Raw genomic sequence first — 21984 nt, 5'->3', positions numbered from 1 at the left:
GTCCAGAGAGAGGAGGGGAGGGTGGTGGCTGAGCCGGTGGTACGTGTTTAGATTGTTGTTGTAGCTGTGCAGTGGAAGTTATAGGAGAAGAAATAACCTTAGATATTGAGGAAGGCTGCTGCCTCTTTGAAGCCATTTTAAAAAGCACAATTGTCACTTCCCTTTCCCCTCCAGCCAAGAAGGGAGGAGGGAAAAAAAAAGAAAAAAATTTTTAAAAAGAGACAAACTATAGTCCTTGAAAATCCAGAGTTAATCCAAAAAATAAAAAATAAAAGAGCAAACAATTCAAAAGAAAAAATTCTAAACCAAAAACAAAAGTAAAGGCAAAAACCAATCCTTAAAAAGGGAAAGTAAAACAAAAGAGAAAGGAAAAAAAAAACTCCGACACTTTCAAAGCGCCATCTTAAATCCTTTCACTAATATAACAAAGAAAAAAAAAAAAGGGAGGAATAATAGTAGAAATCAAAAAATAAAAAAATTAAACACCTAAATTATAACAAAAAATCCTTTAAACTGCTCCGTCCGTTTAAAAATTACTCACAAGAATGCTATAAACACGGAGATAGAAGCGGCGGTTTCTTTTGCTTCCTAGGAAGCAAAAACAGCTGGGAGGCGGAGATCAGCAGGAGCTCCGAGGGAACACTCCTTTCACCCCCTCTAGAAACAAATCCAGAGGGGGTTCAGGGGTTCTACCTCTATCCCTGCACTCTCTGTCCCTTCCCTTTGCCCGGGAAGGGATTTCCGAGCCGCGGGCCAGCTGATGCACGCTGCGCTCCGCGGCTCTGCCACTTCCCCAGCTGGACGGCTAAAAGCTAGCCGCCATCGCCGTCGCCTCAGACCGGAAGCTCAGGCCATTTCTTTTTTAAGAATATATGTTTTTTAAAAGAATACTAGAATTTTTTAAATCATTTTTGAGATGATTAGTTTGATATTATCATTTAAATCGATTTAAAATTCTCTGATTATCTTAATTACCTTTTTCAAAACAAATCTGGTAATTAAGAGAGGTGATAAACCACTTCAGCTTTATATCTGATAATTCTTTTCCTTGAACCAATTATTGTATTTCTCTCTCTTCTTTGATGCTTTTAGGAATCAATTAGATGGTTAGAAGATGAAAAGGCGCTCCTGGAAATGACAGAAGAAGTAGACTATGATGTAGATTCATATGCTACACAACTTGAAGCAATTCTAGAACAAAAAATTTACATTTTGACAGAACTTCGAGGTAGAAGCTTTTATTATTTTGGAATGCTTTTTGTATATGTGAGAATAATATTAGATTTAGAGCTACCTTGTTTTGGAATATAGATAGTAATTGTAAATCATTAAATGACTCTCCCCTTTCTTCCTCAGCACAATAAAAAATAGGAAAATCTTATTAGGGTCAATAAATCCATAAACATACATGTAAAGGAAATTCTAGATGGTACACACAAGATTTTTCAGTTGAAATCATATTATATAATATCTCATTTTGGTTATTATTTATGATTAGAGAATAACATACAGACACGTACCATGTAGTGGTACATAGTAACTATTTTTTTCTGTCCCAATATATGCCAATTTTAGCATTACAATTTCTGTGAATACAATTTTTTCCTGTTCCACTGTTGTTTTTTCAAATAATACAACAATTGAAAGTAATGCAATCTTCCTCATGAAATTCTTTAGGAAAATGACTGTCAAGCTACAGGCACTTGAATGATATTATTCTGAAAAGTCTTCTGCAAATTTCTCCATTTGTCAGGCATATACTGAGAAATAGGCTAGTTAGGGCTAAACATTTTGATCTTAGAAATAATTAGAATGTTTCATGACCTTATAGCAGAGTGGCTGAGCTTGTAAGATAGAAAGTCTTGTATCACCTCTCTCAGAAGCCTTCTGGGGTGGGTGGATTGTACTTCACCAGGCATCCTCAACTCTAGTTTGTGAGGCCCCTTACAGTCTTTCTGACAATTAAAAGATAAAAATATTTTTAAAGAAAATATCTTCTATAATGTAACTTCCTAACTGTAACTTAGAAGTATATGATTAAAGGTTTTAGCCCTCCCTCCCCAGGTCAGTCTTTAATAGAGATAAGCAAAAGCAAACTTTATTTAAAAATAAAGAAAAAAAATGTCTGAAACAAGGCAGACTGCAGAATGACATTGGTCTGTTAGAAACAGACCTTGCCCACTTTAAAGCATTGGAGTTATACTTTATAATTCAAGATTTTGTTTTAATGATATAACTTCATGAATACACTTCTCTTTTATTCAGAGAAAAGAAAGGAGATTTTTGTGCGGTGCAGCAATACAAAGATTAGCATTGCAAAACATTCCTTGTAAAATGTTTTTTACCTACTTTTCTGTGAATAGCAGTGTTCCTCTGATTCCTGGACTTTAGGCTTCCTGGATATTATAATTGGTTAATTCTGATATTGCTGGGGAGATTCAAAGGACCCCAGTACTCATCCCAGCTTCAGTGTTCAGCTTCAGTTCCAGTTCCATCTTCGAAGTTTCCCTTTTGCTTTAAAACAGACTCAAACTTTCTGTCTCAAAAATGGAGAAGTTGGGCTATCTCTCTGTAACTTGTAGCCTGCCATATGTATAGACAACATAGGAGGGTAGTGATCCTAACACATGTAACAGTTGTGGAAAAGTGATCCACTATAATCTTTAGCAAGCCTTAGGTCCCTATAGTTCTCATTCATCTCGTGTTTAATGTAGAAGACTTTGCTTCCATTTACATTACTTCAAACTGTAATATATGAAGGTATGTTGTTAGTGATGGTCAGGTACCATTTAGGAATTGCACGTAAGTTATGGTTTGATTTATTTAGAATGGAAGCAGAAGCTTCCACTTTTCTTTTTGTGGCAATCCTGGTGGAAGAATAGAGCGGAGGTGAATCTAGGGCAGGGGTGTCAATGTCATGTGACATGTCGCGATGTATCGTGACTTTTTTGCCATTGCCAGCAATGGGATGGGCGCAGTTTTGCTATGATGCATCCAGTTTGACACCCCTGATCTAGGGGTCCCAGCAGCCTTCAGTTTCTCCTTTAAGCTACAGTTTAAAGATTATATCCAAATGAAGTTGTTGCCTCATGAATTGGGCATTGAAAACACACTGAAATTATTTGATAGTGCTTTCCCTTTTTGTTACTTTTTAGATAAAGTGAAGTCCTTTCGCACAGCACTACAAGAAGAAGAACAGGCTAGTAAACAAATCAATCCGAAGAGACCACGTGCTCTTTGAGGCAAACTTCTGCTGCTAAAAGATGCCTGAATCTTCATTGCTATACCATGCAGCTGGTTGGAAATGAAGTAGTAAGAAGTCTCATCTACTTGAAAGATCTAAAACTTTTGAAGTGTCTGTAGAAATGTTCCATTTCTTCCTCTCCCAGCCAACATTTCAATTGTGTGGATCGCTCCTGAATGTCTGGAAAATGCATCTAGACCAGATAGCACAACCAGGCAGATTTGGGAGCTGGGAAGCACTTTTGTTTCAAATGTTTTAAAGTACTCAAATTGTGAATCTTTTATGTTTTGGAAATCTTTGCCAATTTTTTTAAAATAATGAAGTACAATGGTGGACTTGTAAAAACTTCACAGACTTTTGTTTCATTTAGTCAAATTGTTGCAAAGAACAGCTGTGCAGTTTTGTATTTGTATGCATGCCCACCTCATCAGTGATTGTATATACCTCTTCTTCTAAACAGCTGTGCTTACCTCTATGTGTTTTGTGCCTTGATTAAGGCAACCTGATCTTAAATGTCCTCTCTAAAGCACAGCCTTAATAAATGCCACTCCTTATTTGTCATTGTAAATTACTTTTACTATTTGTACATTTTAATGTATGTTGTTTTGTTTTTCTTTTTGTGAGTAGTTCTTCATTTCATAGTTATGTGCCATATCATTGATCTGGAATTAAAAACTGTCAGTGTGGATTGACAGTGAGCCATTTCATTTTTTTTCTCTGTATAAATCGGGAATCATGGTTTCTTTCAATGCCATAAAGAGTGAATCTAACATCTTCTTTGTAAAGAAAAAAACTATAAATTAGTGAATATGTAATAAAAAGGTTCTGGTTTATGAAGGAGAGTTATATCTAGAGTAGTGCAGATTTACAGTATGTGTGCTAGAGGGTTGTCCACGTAAGATGCAACCTGATCTCTACATAAGAATAGAAGAGGTATCCAAAAATTAGGATATCAAAATAACCCTTTCTCTTCCTATTAAAATTGGCTTTTTGATGCATGACAGTTTACATGTGCATTAATTGTAGTTTGCAAGTAGTTAGTACTGTTGCTTTAAAAGAAAGTACCTAATATGTATCCTCCAGTTGTGCCATCACCTGAAAAGTGGAGTGAATTAGTATCATTTGAGGATTGGCACAATATATACTCCACATGCTGAAAAAAAAAAAATCCATGAAGCCTAAAGCCTTCATAAATGGCAGTACTTTTAAGGTGGTGGCACTTCAATTATTTTTTCCAAATTGCTGTCCAAAAGAATTATGTATTTTCTTTAAAGTCAGGGTTTATTCAGGACTCTCTAGGAGTTAACTCTGTTCCCAAGTTATAATCCAGGCATTCACTTCAGCAACAAACATTACTTGAAACTCTTTCATGTTTTGTTTCTGGAACATAATCCATCTGTGTTGTGGCTGAGGGAAATACAGGGAAAGCAATGACAAGAGAGTGTAAATAACCCAATGTTTTCAGTATTCAGCATAATTCCCATAAGAAGGTAGGCTGTGGAAATCCCTTGGCATTATCTTGATGACAAAGCACCTGTAAACATGAACCTGAAATAACAATGTAGATTTTACACAATTGTGTTTAATAAATTTAATTATGAAATATAACTTAGAAATGAGAATCTTGCTTCTATAAAAGAACTGTAAGTCTGAGACTGAGAAGTGATGCACTCTTTTCTAATAAGAATTAACCTTTTTTTTTGCTGAGTGAAATAATTACATGTTTTCTTGACAAAGCTGTATCACTGACATATGGTAGATATAGACCAATTAACAGCCCATTTTCTATTTTTGACATAATTTATTCTGTGGTAGAGCTTTGAATTAAGGAATATTTGAATTAATTTTGGCTGAAGTATACATCAGCCAGGAAGGTAAAACTGATATACAGAAATGTGTCACTGTCACTTTTGATTCTGTTGGTTATAATATGTCATCTGCATGGAAACGGGAAATCTTCTGCAGGATATCTTCCCTTCTAGAGGGAACATCATATAAGGGCTATGAGAAGCCATCTTTTCTTTTTAATTGTATGTAAGGACATACACAGTTTTCTTCTGTATGCTAAGTAATGTCCATTTGATTCACCTGAAAATAAAATAATATATATTCTTATCCTAAGATTAGATGGAGGGGAACCTCCAATGCTGTAGCCTATGCAAATTTAAGTTGATCTCCCAGTTTTAAAGGTAATTTGCAGAAATATCTGGTCTTTCAGGGGGAAAAGTAGTATGATCACAATAGGAGACGGATGTCTTCATTATATGGAGATCCTTATGGAGGCTATTTCAGAAGCGTAGCTTTTTAGAAGTTATGCTTCTAAAAAGCAGTTCAGCTTATAGACCATGAGAACAAATAAAATAAGGCTGCATTATTGCCCTATTATCTGCATGGTTAATTATTTCAGGACAAATTCCATCCCTCAAATATTACTGGTAGGCATATAGCACAGTGATATTGTATGCAGATGATGCTGTAATCCTGTTATGAATGCTGACTGGCAACAGAGAAACATTTTGATCTTTTCCTTCTTCAAGGAACACCAGTTACACTTAAACTATACACAATGAAAGTCAGAATAATTAACAGGATTATTAATGGGTATAAGCTTGAGCAGGTGGCTAAATTTTATGATGGATGATACTCCATTCATCTGAGAATTGGAAAGCCTATCTTCTACATCAGAGATCCCGAACCTTTTGGGCACCAGGGACGGGTTCCGTGGAGAGAGGTTTTTCCGCAGAATGGAGTGCGTGTTTTTGTGTGCTACCTGCATCCCGCAGATGGGGCTTTCCTTGTTTGTGTGGACCAGTTGTTGGTGCACGGACCAGGGGTTGGGGACTCCTGTTCTACATGTAGCCCAAATGGCTCAAAGAAGCATTTCGGTTTTTATTTTTTTATCCTTTTCCATATGAAGGGAGCATGTTATGTTCCAGCTGAGATGGGACTTGGTCAATGTTTATGAGGCAACTCTTCCAAGAATTGGGTGTCCAGTGCATTCCATTTATTGATGGACCTAAAAAGGTTGAAATTGGAGTGAGGATGACTGCATTTAATATTTCACTAAGGTGAATTCTTCACTCCAAGGTCTCAACCAATTAGCAGATTCTTTCTAAGCTCCTTGGAAACTGAAGGTAGAGCAGAAACTGCAGCAGTGTATATTCCTCCCAGTGGCTAAAAGAATGGGATATGACTGGGCTGGAAAAATATCAAATAAGGCTTATAAACATGAGCTTGCAAGGAGAAAGGTGTACTGTTTGCTAGCATGGTAGCAGGAAGTTGGTTACATAATCCCCACTTGGCTCAACATCATAAATTATCACAATATCAACCTTCATGTGTTTTAATGCTCTTCTTTCAATAATTCTTTAAGATAGATATAAAAACACCTATTCAGTGGAAGCTTCTGCCCATGAGAAGCTGATGAATTTGAAATCCAGGCTTTTGTTCTATTGCACTGCTTCTTTACAGAGGATCTGCCTCAAAGGAATATACAGTGAGGGGGGAAAAGTATTTGATCCCTTGCTGATTTTGTATGTTTGCCCACTAACAAAAGAAATGATCAGTCTATAACAGTGATGGCGAACCTTTTAGAGACCGAGTGCCCAACTGCAACCCAAAACCCACTTATCGCAAAATGCCAGGGTTGCATCAGCATTGTGGTGCCTCGGGGGCATGGCCCACTGGGTGGGTGTGGCTGCAGTGGTCACGGCAGACTGGGTGAGCGTGGCCAGGGCCAGTCCCTCACCATCTCCGGGGCATCCCCAGGGGGCCAATGCCGCTTGCTCACTCACTTCCTGCCCTGTCACTTCCAAACGCCACGTATTCGCTACTGGTGAACTTTGCTGGGGCAACGTGCGTGCCCACAGAGAGGGCTCAGAGTGTCACCTCTGGCACATGTGCCATAGGTTCGCCACCACTGGGCTATAATTTTAATGATAGGTTTATTTTAACAGTGAGAAACAGAATAACAACCAAAAAAAATCTAGAAAAACACTTCAAAAAAGTTATAAATTGATTTGAATTTTAATGAGTGAAATAAGTATTTGACCCCTTTGCCAAAACATGACTTAGTACTTGGTGGCAAAACTCTTGTTGGCAATCACAGAGGTCAGTCATTTCTTGTAGTTGGCCACCACACTTGCTCATATCTGAGAAGGGATTTTGTCCCACTCTTCTTTCCAGATCCTATCCAAGTCATTAAGGTTTGGAGGCTGATGTTTGGCAGCTCAAACCTTCAGCTCCCTCCACAGATTTTCTATGGGATTAAGGTCTGAAGACTGGCTAGGCCACTCCAGAACCTTAAATGTGCTTCTTCTTGAGCCAGTCCTTTGTTGCCTTGCCTGTGTGTTTTGGGTCATTTGTCATGCTGCAACACCATCCATGGCCCATTTTCAATGCCCTGGCTGAGGGAAGGAGGTTATCACCCAAGATTTGATGGTACATGACCATGGTCCCTTTGATACAGTGAAGTTGTCCTGTCCCCTTAGCAGAAAAGCACCCCAAAAGCATGATGCTTCCACCTCCATGTTTGATGGTGGGGATGGTGTTCTTGGGGTCACAGGCAGCATTTCTCCTCCTAACATGGTGAGTTGAGTTGATGCCAAAGAATTTGATTTTGGTCTCATCTGACTACAACACTTTCACCCAGTTCTCCAAATCATTCAGATGTTCATTGGCAAACTTCAGATGGGTCTGTACATATGCTTTCTTGAGCAGGGAGACCTTGTGGGTGCCTGCAGGATCAGTCCTTCACAGCGTAGTGTGTTACCAATTGTTTTCTTGGTGACTATGGTCCCAGCTCCTTGAGATCATTGATAAGATCCTCCCATGTAGTTCTGGGCTGATACCTCACCGTTCTCATGATCATGAGATCTTGTATGGAGCCTCAGACCAAGGGAGATTGACAGTTATTTTGTTTCTTCCATTTGCAAATAAACACACCGTTGTCACCTTCCCATTATCAAGCTGCTTGGCAATAGTCTTGTAGCCCATTGCAGCCTTGTGTAGGTCTACAATCTTGTCCCTGACATCCTTGGACAGCTCTTTGGTCTTGGCCATAGTGGAGAGTTTGGAATTTGATTGCTTCTGCAGACAGGTGTTTTTTATACAGGCAACAAACTGAGATTAGGAGCAGTCTCCCTAAGAGAGTGCTCCTAATCTCAGCTCATTACCTTTTTAAAAGACACGTGGGAACCAGAAATCTTGCTGATTGATACGGGATTAAATACCTATTTCACTTATTAAAATGCAAATCAATGTAGAACTGTTTTGAAATGTGTTTTCTTTTTTTTGTTATTATTCTGCCTCTCACTGTTAAAATAAACTTACCATTAAAATTATAGCCTGATCATTTCTTTGGGCAAACATACAAAATCAGCACTTTATCTTCTACCCAATCAGGCACAGTTGTCTGCCTCAAGGTTTTTTTTATATATAAAACTCCACGGAGTGGTGGAATGGATGGGTATGGCGTGGTAACTCGGTCTTGCCGGAAGAGAATGGACCTCCAGGCGATAGATTGGAACACCCATCACAATCGGACTAGCATAGAGCCGGACACCCCCCACGGATTCTGTTCGCCCGCCCCGTGCGACATCATCGTTACGGAACTCCCCCGAACGACAGAATGAGGAGACAGGGTGTGGTGACCTGCCCCCGTCAGAAGGAAGTAGACGAACCCCAGAGGATAGATCGAGACAGCCCCTGCAGCTAGCAGACTATTGGGAATGAATTTGTCAAGACACTCAGATTGAAGATCGGAAGACGGAGGAGAGTGATCTTGAGAATAGCAGTGGGGATCCCCTTCCAATGAACTTGACGCCGAGAGCACCATGCTGGAACCGGCTTGGATGTCGGAGCAGACATGATCAACGAAGAGGGGGGGAAGTGTGGTGCCGACGCCCCTCCATGACACCGCAAACATGAGCCCCAGCGCTCCCAGAGTGCGAACGTTGAGTTGGCAGCCAGCCAGCTTGAACGGGGGGATTTCCCGATGGGTGGGGGTAGACGGGGGGTTGGTTTACGATGCACGGAACAGTGCGCCGTTGCCTGTCCGAGGAGACATCCGGATGGACATGTGAGGAGGAGATACCTGGACGGATGTGTGAAAGAGATGGTGGGGGGAAAGGTAGTGTCAGTGATACGGGACTGGTAGTTATTGAGGAGGATAGCGAGGTGGGGAATAAGAAGGATGATGGCACACCCCGACCAGTAATGGGTGGGTTGAACGATGAGGGGAAGGGAGAACTTCCCCCCTCGGCTCGTGCACAGCAGAGTGAGAGAGGAGGGAGACAATCAGCATGAAAAGGGAGGGGGATTCCTCTCAGCCCGAATGAAGGAAATGGGACATAATGACGTATGTGAAACATCTAAGGCACGGCACAATCAGCTGGGCCAGTTAACACGTTCTAGAAGCCGGATGCAGGCTATTAACATCTTATAAAAACGTATCCCCAGCGCCTACCTTTTAGAACCCTGACGATGTTGGATGACTCCCAACGAAAGCTCGGTTATTAAAACTCTTTTATTGTTTCTCTTGGTGATCAACTTGTTTTTGGATTTTATTATTCATATATATATATATATATATATATATATATATATATATATATATATATATATCGAACAACAAACAGGCGTGAACACCAGGAAAAGTTAAAAACTATAAAAGTTTTAATTGAGTAAAATACCAAGCTTTCGTTGGCTACTGCCAACATCGTCAGGGTTCGTTTAGGTCAGCGAACCCTGACGATATTGGCAGTAGCCAACGAAAGCTTGGTATTTTACTCAATTAAAACTTTTATAGTTTTTAACTTTTCCTGGTGTTCACGCCTGTTTGTTGTTCGATATGATATATATATATATATATACACACACACACACACACACACGTACATATTTCATTAAAAAAATTAACTTTTTTCCAAGTGACTAAATTTAGATGAACAAATTGAAATTAGAATAAATGTCTACATTTGTTGCCAATTATCCTGATTATGCTGCTGCATTGTGACTAGTGTGTTGTCATCTGTTTAATAATTTAAATTACAAAAAGATTAGGTACACGGTATCTTAATAATGGGGATAAGAGTATTGTATATAATTTAAGAATTAGAGACTTTACTCTTTTAAGCAAAGGTATGGATTCACTGTACTTATCTGAAGAATTTTGATGTAGCAGTTAAAGCATCAGATTAGAAATCACCAGGTGATCACGAATCCTAGTCCCACCTGGATGGCCTTGGGCCAGTCATTGTCTCAGCTCTAGGAAGGAGGCAATAGCAATCCACTTCCAAAATACTTTGCCAAGAAAAATCCATGGACTAGTCCAGGGAATTGCCAGTAGTCAAAAACTGACAGAACACACATGCATATGTGCACACACACAAAAATACAACCATGACATAAAATACAGAGCATGGAGAAAATTATTGTACAGTATTAAAGACTACATTGTAGTCTTGTAAATACAGATATTACTAGAAGCCATTACTTTGATAAGAAATAATTATTGCAATCCACAACATAAAGAACATTTAGCCCTTAAAAAAGACAAAGAATGTCAAGTTTGGCATTAGAGAAAATCCTAACTTCCATATCAGTTACACAATTTTTAATGAGTAACAATATCAGTACTTAGCTTGGGATATCAAGCACATACTGGGAGAAGCAAGATACTATGGGACCCATTTCCAGATGATTTTAATAATATTTATAAATGGCTTCATTATTCATCAAATAAAATAAAAAAGCAAAAACTGGACAATAGCCAGATGATGGTTGGTTTACATTCATTGTGAATAAAATCAATTGTAACATTTATTTATATAAATTAGTTCAATCTTTGCAGCAGCTTTTGTGTAATCCCTTCAGGAAAAGTGAATCCCTTTAGCATTGAAGCCATGAAGAACACTGAAAAATGAAAATATTGTGGTCTTAGTCTTTATGGAGCATAATGGATGTTACTTCCAAATGGTCACACCGTTTAATCTCCCATGCAGAAGGAACAATGTCCTTTCTCTCTACATGTAGATGACCAGGCTGAGCCCACAGGAACGGTTAAACGTGTCATCAATCTCAAGTCCCTTTGCACCCACAAGATGTCTCAGCCCAGCCCACCTTGAATTCCGTTGACTCTTATTTACTGCTAATTTGTTTTAATCACTGTAAAGATTGTTAGCATACAATAAACCTGTATTCATTTGAACTGCTTTGAACCTGATTTCCCGTGTTTCACATTACACTTCATCTTGAAGACAACAATATTATATTGACTAGTTTCTTCAATGTTCACACCTCTGTTTTTACCATGGAGCATTCTTTTCCTATAGCTTTGTTCAGAACAAAATCACTAGATAGAATCATTAGTGCCACTGTTTAAAGTGACAATGTTAATTAAACAAAACAGTAGCAAAAAAGATTAAGGTATACAACTTGTGCTTTGCCAAGGTTTGGGGACATACAGAAGTTGCTGGTGAACTTAATTTTTAAGAGGAAATTATACACATTACAGTACATTTTAATTAAAATCTAATTATAATTCTAAGTTTAAATAAAATCCAATATTTATAATAATAATAATAAAGTTGGAAGGGACCTTGGAGGTCATCTAGTCCAACCCCCTGCTCAGGCAGGAAACCCTATACCTTTTCAGACAAATGGCTGTCCAGTCTCCAGTCTCCACCTGCTTTTTAAAAATTCTGGTCCTGCTCACTGTAATCATGGTTTCTGGAATGTCCCTCTAAGGCAGGGGTCTTCAAACTTGGCTCTTTTATGACTTGTGAACCTCAACTCAGCTATGCTGGCTGAGGAATTCTGGGAGCTGAAGTCCACAAGTCATAAAAGGGCCAAGTTTGAAGACCCTTGCTCTAAGGTCATATACAGGTTTAGACCGAAAAAGGTGGCAATATTCCCTGGACTGTCTCTTTAACGGAGGGTCATCATTCTTCTGTTGAAGGCAACATTTCAGGAGGATTACGGTAATCTATGGGAGGCCCCATCTTACATACTAATGGCCAGAGGGTTGTATTAAGATGTTAGAAACAATATTTAGCAGATATAATGCTATCCTACAATATTCCAAGTACAATATACCACAACATAATCAAAGAGAACATTACTATGCAGGCATAATTTTGCTGGCAATAAATGGCATAAATCATTACTTTTTCTGATGTTGCAGCAGCAACAACAAAAACATTAAGTTGGTCAAAAAATCTCATAAATCTCACACTTATTTTTGCTTTCATTCCAGTAATATCTCTATTTAAAACATGAAGTAAATCGTAATCTTGATGTAAATAAATTTGTTTTTACCTTATAAAGTCATCAATATCCATTATTCGAGCACGTTTTTCTAAATAACCTGTATCTTTTAGGATTTCACGTATAAGTTCAGCAATATTGAAATTTTCAGGAATTTGCTGTTGGCAAAATAGAAAATTATGTGACAGGGTTCAAGACAAAGATGCTTTTTAAAAGACTGTAAAGAGATCCAAAAGACTTACCAAATTATTTTGTGAACAGTGAATTCGGTAATTCTGTTCCAGCAGCTGTTTCACAACATTTGAACTGCAATAATGAAAAAGGGAGAGTCACGCAGTTATAGAAATTCCTTTTCGAAAAGTTTGAATTGGAAATTGTTTTGCAAATGTCTTTCTTTTCAACTGATTATTTCTTTAACATTAATTTGCACCAACATGCACATTTCTTTAGACTTTAATATCCTTATGAACTGACCTTGCTTATACCATGTCCAAACATAGCTTCATACTTTTTTAAAAAAACTCATTTTAACTGCTCACATTATTCTGTGCAAGTGAGGTCTCTAAATTTTAGAGATTGTGTTGAATTTAACATACTATTGTCTGCATTCCACACATGGAAATATACATTCAATGAAATGATACATACTTAGAAGGCTCTGAAAGCAGAAAAAGATTATCTGGACAGATTGATCAACCACTATTATACTTTTTCTCCTCGGTTCCTTTCATTCATCAATGTATCTTTGATAAGGCAAGAACTATTTACTGATTTTTATAAATTGCTCTGGGAGGCTTTTTTAAATTAAAGGTTAGGGGAAATTGTTTGCATAATTAATACAGAATGGAAAGGAGAAGTTGACATTACCACTGTCAAAATAATTGTCAGATTATTAGGCAGAATAATATGCAAAAGAAAAGCAGACTAGATGAACACAGTTAACAAATTTAAGTACTAAAGGAACAAGGAAATTTTAGCTACATATTCATTATTCGTATCCTGAAAGTTTAAATTATATTAACAAGAACACAAATCTAAAAGAATCTGCAAGAATAACCAAAAGATAAGAGGGAAACAAGAATACAAAGTCATCTTTAGGCACCTACATGGTGCTGTTCCTCACTTCCTTTCATGATCAACAGCAATTATAGATAAACAATCTGATACTATATCTCTGGAGCTTTTCTAGCTTTGTAGTTCATGGGAGTCTTGGTGTTTGCTTTGCTGTTTGTCTTGGTGATTCCTGAATAAAGGCTTAGTTCTCTTTCTCAAGAATGACCAGACAGAACTGGGTATAAATCAAACCAACTACATTCTTCTAATCTCTGCTCTTAGTTAATGGCCAACACAAAATCTAAGCAATATACACTTTTGCCTGGTATTCACATAGAAATACATACTCTAAGATTTCTGTGGTTCAAGAAAACAATATTTCATCAACTGCTATCTCTTAGCAACAATAAATTACAAGAAGCAAAACAATGAAGGGTAAATCAGCAATCTGGGAAGAGGAAAGTTCAAAGCTGCAAGCAATTCAACATTTAAAAAATGTAACTTACTTAAAAACTGCAGCAAGTGTCTTGTTTTTCCTGACAAACACTATCCTTAGTAGACCATCCCACTCCTAAACAAATATGTTAAAGATTAAACAGACAATTTCTTTTCTTTTTCTTTTTGTCCTATTGCCTGTGTCATCGCAGGTATATCTTGTGTCACACATAAAGGCTGTTTTTGTTGGTCACTATTAAGGTAACCTCTGACATCTTCTTTCACCATCTTCCCTCTTTTCTCATTTGTACTTTAATCTTAGCTGAAAATATGCTGTGGTTCTATGAGTGGCAATTCCATGGAAAGCGTGATAAGGATAATTTGGTAAATTTTTGCACTGATGAGGTTACATGAAACATTCATTTTCAAAACTGTATTCCTTTGAATCTCATTACAAGTTTTAGCTGTAAAACTAAACATAGTTTTAAAGTGTAAGATATAGAACATTTTGATTACAAGTTTATTTACTAATATGATTGACAATATTCTTTCATCTTTTTCCTTACCAATGGGTAATATATTGATTTCCTGAAGCTATCTCCCCCCAAATCAAGCTATGATTGTTTCCACTTCTTATCCTATATACTTAGTTATCATTTAATGATGTTCAGTGAATAACAAATATGAAGCATTAGAAAGGCTCCAACAAAATATGGCACTCAAGCACTCAAATATCTAAAGGTAATATATATACACTTAGGGGATATTGGGTTGTTTTCATGGATTTCAGATAATACTAATAAATCTCACCTGAAAGTTAATTGGAGGTGGAGGGTTCTTTGGTTCTATCCTTACAACACTGGATTCAACTTTTGGTGGTGGTTTAAAATTATTTTTTCCTACCTGTTAAACATAATAAAGTCAACTGTCAAAGAAAGAATATTTTTTATCTTTCTGCCTTTTAATGAATTTTGTTGTAATTTTTTTAGTTTGAGGGTTGTGAACTGCCAAGTCATTTAATAATAAAACAAACAAATAAAAACTTATTTTCATCCCATTAAAACTGCCACAACTTTACACCCTACCTGCCTAATATCTAAAATGTCAAAAACTCAAGATAAAATTATTTATTATTTTGCTTACTTTCATTAGATGATCAACACGAGCTAACAGCTGAGTATTAACAGACAGCCTACAATATAGGTGAGAGCCTGGTTTTGCAACTAGGCGAAGAGCAAATTCTCTTTGAAACATGAGTATTGCACACCTGAAAAATAAACATGAAATGCAAATTTAATATTACTCTGAATTAGCCTTGTCCTGGAAAAGATTAAAAACTTGACATTTGTTCAACAATGTTTATATGTATATACTACTGTTTTATAGGTTTTAAACCAGCTTACTGTTTTGAACTCCATGAATATCCAGTAAATGCTATAGGCTAGATTAAGTCATGCACCACTACTGGGTAGCTTAATAAACGAGTTGTAGATATTGTGAGGACCTAGCTGTTAAATGCGGTACGAGTATTATTATTATTATACAAAGATTTCAAATATTTTGAACCAAACAATGCTCTTAAAATAAGATGTTATTCTTACAAGAGACTAATGGTGACACTTTGAGAGGACTGGTGTTTACAGATCAAAGACTGATAAACAGCATAGTTTGCTTCAACCCCTTCCAGGATGAATATTTCTTTAATCTTATCTGACAATATTTATTGGCATTTCAGAGTTTGTCTAGGGACTCTCTAGCAATAGGTTTAGAGAGACACCCAGTTTGGTGTGGTGATGTGATTCAAGCATAGATACTTCCACTGAAAGGTAGACATATAATACTTGATTTCTTATAAGGTTTAGTTTTACACACTGCTAATTCTTTTCTAGATAAATATGCTAATTCTAATCTGTAAAGTTAATCATAATAAGTCAGATATTATCTCCAAGAGCATTTAAACTACATTAAACACTAAACATTTTTCTACATACCTAAAGAAAGGCCGATGCAGCAATAGCTTAAAAACAAAGGGAGAAGAAATCTGAAGGTGGAGAGATTAAATAAAAAAAGAATGATTACTACAAGAGTAATACAAAACAATGTCTTTGCCATATTTTTCAAAAGTCTTGTTTTATACTTACTTGGTAAGGCAAATTAGCCACACAAGCATCAAAAAAAGGGAGGTCGCTTTTCAATACATCTCCAATTTTTATTTCAAGTTTGTTAGCCAAGTGTCTGAAATGAAAATAATACTGTATCATTAATACATTTTCAAGAGGGGTTCTAGTTTAAAAACCACCATGACTTTTCCACTGCACAGAGCACTTACGTTCCCTGGACTCTTTTTTGAAGTTCACCAGCAAGCTTTACATCAAGTTCACAAGCAATTACCTGAAAGAGAATCATATATAAAATGTCTTTGTGGACATATCATACATAAGAAATCCCAAAATTACTTTATGTTATTATAGAATTTTAAACAAACTTGTGGTTTAACTGTAAGTATTAAGGTTCTTTTTTTAAGCTTTGTAGTTGGATACTGATGTTCCCATACACTGGCTGTCTCAAAGGTCCATTTTTCCAAAAGGCAACTAGACTTTCTTGGCTTTTTCTTTGAAAACGTTTTGCTTCTCATCCAAGAAGCTTCTTTAGTTCTAACGGACTGGTGACGAATGGAAGGGTTTATATTCTTTGCAGTCATTAGTCATTAGTATTCTGACAGTTGTCCTTAGTTCTTTGAGAGTCACTGAGGCACTTAGGGGCTTACCTGTATCCTCAGAATCACCTGAATCAGTGTAAATGGGTATGGAATCTTCTTGGGACGGTTGAAAGGACTCCATTGTAAGCAAGAGATAGGTAGTGTTGCATCCCTCCCCCTCTATTGAGAAAGGGCTGAGCAGGGAGGGATAAAACATAGCCTGTTGTTTTTTCTCTTAGTTCTTCTTTTACATGATAAATCCATTTTTGTTTGATTATCTTTTCCTATCTCCTTGTGGCCAAACAGCAAAAGAAAAGAAAAGCATTTCTTTATTTTTAGATTTACCTTTTTCACCTTTTCTAACATTTTCACTGTCATGTTGCCAGTTCCAGGACCAATTTCTAAAACAACATCTGTAGGGTATAAGGAAGCCTAAAAGAATGAATAAAATGTAATTACACAAAAACCTAGTCTTGATAGCTCTGCATATAAACAAACTTAATTGATTTACAACATTATGTACAGGAGAAAGGGAATGGCCTTGAGGGACACGAAAAAGAGCTGTACCAAAGCAATGGTTAGAGTCCAGAGCAAGAATGTAGCATGAATAAACATCTCCAATAGGACCCTCCCTGGTTCTCATGAAAATAAAGGCAAGGGAGGAGGGAATGCTTTCAGACTTGCATGATTCTGTTACTATAGCTTCACAAAATAATATTGAATTATTTGATTTCCTAGTGTGGCCTACCTGGAAAGGCTGAAATATACTGAGAAATGACTTACTAAAGCAGAATTCTATCAAGTCAAAAAGATCCATCTATTAAATGTGTACAAACTATTTAACTTATTTTTATCTGATGTAATAGCTGAGCACCAGATACAACCATTCTGATACTTTTTATATTTTAAAAAATGTACAAGGAATCTGTATTGTGTATAGGTATTGTTGAACTTTTTTCCCCCAAAATTTCACATTTTATTTCCTAATCAAGTATCATATTTTCTGACAAAATCCTGTTTGTTTAGTGAGAAACAGATCCATTGATTTTAATGAGGCTTACTAATTAAATAGGTATACATTACTACCAGTTTAACAATAATGTATGTGAATGACAGATTATTTTCGTATACTGGATGATTGTGATTATCACTTACCTTTTCTATAATGCTGTTAACAATTAGGGGATTTTTCAAAATATGCTGACCAAGTCCAGTATTGAACCTAATGCCTACTAATAGAAATAAATTTTAAGAAACATACTTATAACAACTTATTTTGTATCAAACTCTCCTTAGTTCTGTATCAAATTCTCCAATAGTTCTTTATACAAGTCTTAAATAATGGGATGATACCCTCTCTAATAATTCACCCAATTTAGAATCTGGTACCCTTATCAGAAAAAGTCACATCAAAACAATGAGGTATGGTTGAAGTTCCCAAGCTTTATCTTTATATAGTTTATTACATTATTGTGAAAATGTTCTGCAGATCAAAGACTAGCAGTGCAGCATCTGCAGGGCCAATGCCACGCAAGGCCTTAAACCAGCTAAAAAATTATTTCTCAACTAAAAAAAATGATAACGACCAAAATCTTCTGACGAGTAACAATCTTATCATGAGGTTCACAAATTTAACAAGTTTTAGTTCAGAAGGTTTTGGTCATTTAAAAATATTTTCATTTTTATTTTGCCATTCATCCTACAGAATACTTGCCATCTTCCATGAATCTTCAATTGCTGGCAGACTACAGATTAGAAATCATTGGACAGTGATACACCGTTGTATACATCTCTAGTCAAATTATATATTGCAAAGAATTCCTATATAAGCAGAAGCTGAACAAATCTCTACATACTGTAGTACAGTACAAAGCTAAACGTAACAACTTTTTTCAAATTTTAACATGTACATATTATTTAAGTGCAGTTGTTTTAGATTCAAAATAAGAAAACAGTGAATATTGCAGTGAAAAAATCTGATACTGTTTCAATCAATAATGTGTAAAAAACCTCCTTTGGCAGAAAAAAATAGCTTCCAAAGAGTTTGTGTAGCCAGTTAAACATTCTTCTGTACTAGTTTTTTAAAAAATATTTTCTCATTTTTCCTTATAAAGTTCTTCTAGCTCAGAAATATGCTTCCACATTGGACTGCTCATGGCTTACACATTAGAAATCTTTCTACAAACTTTCAATCATGCTCAGATTAAATGACTGTCTTGTTGAAATAGCCAATCTCTTTTCAAATTCAATCTCTGGAACATTAGCTTTTAATATATATTAATATTTAGTTGAATTTGTTCTTTCTTCTACCTGCTCAATATTTTCTGAACTACTGACTGCAATCCCTAAAGAATTCAGGATATCTCCATATTTAGTGGTCTGCAAAGCTCTTTCTTTCAAAAGCTTTACTATTCTTTCTCTAAATGTAGCTGATCAAATTGTTCTATTTTTATTTCTTCATATGATGTACAAGATTTTGTTTTGCATACTTTAGATTATGTTTTTTTGTGATGAGGTCGGAGGAAAGGGTGTTTTTCCTGATAAATGTCCCATGAAAACCACTGATCTATAACCTAGGCTTTATTATGGACAACTACTCCAGAATCAGCTAAACTTTTCAGCCGCTGAATCGTGGGTTCTGCTTTGCAGACCTGACCAATTTTGGGAAGCTCTACCAGACTTTTTTTTTTTCTTGATCTTTAAACTAATATCCAAACAGGAAACTAGCTGAAAAGAGGCTAGATATGGAGTCATCATCATTGCGAGGACTCCACAGTTGAGCCCTGAGCCATATATATATTCTCTTTCTGTTAGAATCTGGATACTTCTAGGCAGGGCTTTTTTTGTCATAGAACGGGGCATCTTTTTTCTACGGATTTTCCAGAGTTGCCTTGAACAAAATCCTAGTCTTTTAGATACACTAAACATTGAAGGGTTTTTTTTTCAAGTACAAAGGTAAACCTTGTAGGGTAGGCAAGGCGTATGTGAGTTCCGGCACTTTTTTTTTTTTTTTTTTTACAAAACAAGCTCTGCTTCTAGGGGAAAGATTCGAAATCACTTCTATAGCCAAGCCAAAGTACTTGGTACCCCTTCAAATTACTATTACCATAGCAACCCAATCCTTCCCATCCCCTGTATGGCAAATGATGCAAAGCTGCGGTCCGTTGCAGCCTGTCCTCCCTAGCCCGAGAACTTCCTCTCACCGGGGCCTTTCCCTTCTCCACGCTGCTGTCGCGAGCGCGATTTCGTCTTCACCTTCGGCATGGCTCTGCCGGGCCTCCAGCACGCGAAGTTCGGAAGAGAAGGAAGGGGAAGGTCAATCGCACGCGCGGGTGCTGCCGGGACGAGTAGTTCTGCCGTTCCTTCGGCAGCGCGCGGCGAAAGTGCTTGAGGACTCAATTTTCCGCAAAGCAGCTCGACCCAAGGGACAAGTCAGAGTAGTGAGTTTCGGGAAGTGTTTTAGTACTTCGTGAGGGCGCAAAGGAGAGTTGAGAAAGGCTATTGGTCATGACCCTTTTACAACTAAGAATCATTACTGGAAAAGAAGAATAGGGAGAGAAGGAGATTGATAGCCACAAAAAGGTGGAAGCTGCGTTCTTCTCCCATAGCTCCAACAACAACAACAAAGGTCCCGCCCACTTTTCCTTTTCAATACGCTTTTAGTCTGTTTTTATATTGGGGAGGGGACTTGTCTTCTCCCCTCCTCAGGCGCCGGAATCGTCCCGAAAAGAGAAGCGGGCGGGCCCGCAGGACGAAAGACGGGGGGGGGGAGGAAGAGGGCAATTGAGGGAAGAGGAGCGCCGAGCGATGACGTTGGTAGCGCGCCGAACTGCCGAGGCACAGTGGCGGGTGAGCCGAGGCTGGTGGCGCGAGCTTCGGAAGCAGCGGGAGGCGCGTGCGCCAGACTGAGGACGCCCGAGAAGGAGCTCCGGCTTCACCGGTAAGTGAGGGAGGGAGAGGACAAGAACACGCCTGGCTGTGTCCGCCCCGTCCCTCCTTCCCGTCGGATGAGGATGCGAGCCAGCGAAGGCCCCGCACCCTGAAGCGGTGGGCGGCCTGTCGGGACTGAAATAAGCCGAGGGAGCAATCCTCGGCCGCTAGTTGCGAAAGGGCTGGAGTCCTGAAATGTGGATGCGCTTGCTTGGGTACTGCTGAGGGAGTGTGGAGCCTGTGGAAACTTTCCTTTCTCATGGGAGATGCTTTGCCTAAGCGACGCTGTTTTTCTTTCTCATGACCCGAAACCTTGGCTAACAAATACGTAACTGACCTATTACTGAACGTCTCGCCAAAGTGTAGCACCCACAAAGGTCGCTTCTCCTAGAATACGAAGAAAAGTTGTCACAGGTGGAACTCTTTCTTGGTAACCGATAGCCGAAGAAATTGTTGCACCTGATTTATTAAAAGGAGGAATACGTGAACATTAAGTTATAATGGTAAAGGCAATTGCAATAGTGTACTCCACTCAGTGAAGTAACTTAATTTAAATAATTAATTATTAGGAACCCCATCTTTTCTTTTAAGTTTAGGAGACTAAAACCAACAGGCAGGCTTCCATGTTTTGGAACAATATAAAAATGTAATCTTATAAGGATAAAAATAATTATGCAGAATAATAATGCATAACTGGGAGAAAGTTAAGGGTGATGCTTATGGATTCTGCTGTTTTAGTACAGAGCACATATTTTAGTACAATATATTTTCAACTTTTCACCTTATTCTTTAAAAGTGTCTGGATCCTCTAGTAGAAACAACAGCTCTTCTTTCCAGAAAGTACTTTTATATCCATACAGGTATATATATTTTTTATAAGTCAGTCTAATAAGATAGAGCAGCACAGTAAAATTTCAGTCCTGTGTATGTTTACAGAGGTGAAATTCTACTGAACTCTATGCTAATGAACAGGTTTGCTCCTTATACCAGTGTATAAGGAGCAAAACGGAAAAGGCCAGCGCATAGCACAATTCAATATGTGGCTAAAGGAATGGTGTAAAGGGGAAGGCTTTGGATATATTAGTCACGATGTCAGTAGCTGGTCCAATCAAAAGATGTACAAAAGAGATGGTTTGCATCCATCAAAAAAAGGGACTGAGTTACTCGGCTATAAATTCACAGATTTTCTGGAGGGAAATTTAAACTAAACAGCGGGGACAGGGAGTTAATTGATACGGAACAACCCTGTCCCCGGCAATTTAAAAACTATAGGGCTATCAGTGCATGTAGCACAGATGTGTGTGTGGACAAGAATACCAACCTTGCTACCAATCAAAATGAAGCCTCTAATAGCGAG

At 37.6% G+C, this 21984-nt stretch overlaps 3 protein-coding genes across 14 annotated transcripts in view; 2 read left to right on the top strand and 1 right to left on the bottom strand.

Moving 5' to 3' along the window:
* KIF2A (kinesin family member 2A) overlaps positions 1-4852 on the top strand; it is a 61061-nt gene extending 56209 nt beyond the window's left edge. For all 5 annotated transcript variants that reach the window (XM_039319799.1, XM_039319807.1, XM_039319824.1 and 2 more), the window contains 2 exons: positions 1093-1228; positions 3156-4852. In XM_039319799.1, the coding sequence (XP_039175733.1) occupies positions 1093-1228; positions 3156-3241 (222 nt within the window). In that variant the 3' untranslated portion in view covers positions 3242-4852. The remainder of the gene's footprint in view (positions 1-1092; positions 1229-3155) is intronic.
* DIMT1 (DIMT1 rRNA methyltransferase and ribosome maturation factor) lies at positions 840-20100 on the bottom strand. Of its 4 annotated transcripts, XR_005553767.1 has the most exons (13): positions 19901-20100; positions 17853-17929; positions 17043-17129; positions 16329-16390; positions 16141-16234; positions 15991-16040; positions 15143-15266; positions 14810-14902; positions 14071-14135; positions 12754-12817; positions 12563-12669; positions 1872-1955; positions 840-1128 (listed from the first exon to the last, which is right to left on the bottom strand). XR_005553767.1 is itself a non-coding variant. In XM_039319870.1 (12 exons), exons 1-12 carry the CDS (start codon positions 19959-19961, stop codon positions 11116-11118), a joined length of 927 nt encoding a protein of 308 aa, XP_039175804.1. In that variant the 5' UTR covers positions 19962-20100; the 3' UTR covers positions 10345-11115. The 4 variants fall into 4 exon arrangements, 3 of the variants coding, with proteins under 3 accessions (XP_039175804.1, XP_039175794.1, XP_039175813.1); XM_039319870.1 differs by lacking the exons at positions 840-1128; positions 1872-1955 and adding an exon at positions 10345-11158 and having other exon boundaries at positions 14810-14898; positions 15139-15266; XM_039319860.1 differs by lacking the exons at positions 840-1128; positions 1872-1955 and adding an exon at positions 10345-11158.
* Positions 20101-20483: 383 nt separating this feature from the next.
* Positions 20484-21984, top strand: part of IPO11 (importin 11) — a 79884-nt gene continuing 78383 nt past the window's right edge. For 2 of the 5 annotated variants that reach the window (XM_039319777.1, XM_039319767.1), the window contains exon 1: positions 20484-20637. The gene's annotated coding sequence lies outside the window, so the exon portion shown is untranslated. The remainder of the gene's footprint in view (positions 20638-21984) is intronic. The other 3 variants (XM_039319748.1, XM_039319785.1, XM_039319757.1) reach the window with 2 other exon arrangements.

Source organism: Crotalus tigris, unplaced genomic scaffold (genome assembly GCF_016545835.1).
Source record: "Crotalus tigris isolate CLP2741 ecotype Arizona unplaced genomic scaffold, ASM1654583v1 scf7180000017604.1628558, whole genome shotgun sequence".
Lineage (NCBI taxonomy): Eukaryota > Metazoa > Chordata > Lepidosauria > Squamata > Viperidae > Crotalus > Crotalus tigris.
This window is presented reverse-complemented; position numbering and strand designations above follow the sequence as displayed.

Bases quoted from the DNA above. Each gene is read 5' to 3' on its own strand.
- DIMT1 (XM_039319870.1), bottom strand. From the start codon at position 19,961: ATGCCGAAGGTGAAGACGAAATCGCGCTCGCGACAGCAGCGTGGAGAA. The intron at 16,235-16,328 runs GTAAGTGCTCTG...TTTTCATTTCAG, and splicing joins CAAAAAAGAGTCCAGGGAAC to ACACTTGGCTAACAAACTTG. The intron at 14,136-14,809 runs GTGAGATTTATT...ATATTTGTTTAG, and splicing joins CACCTCCAATTAACTTTCAG to GAGTGGGATGGTCTACTAAG.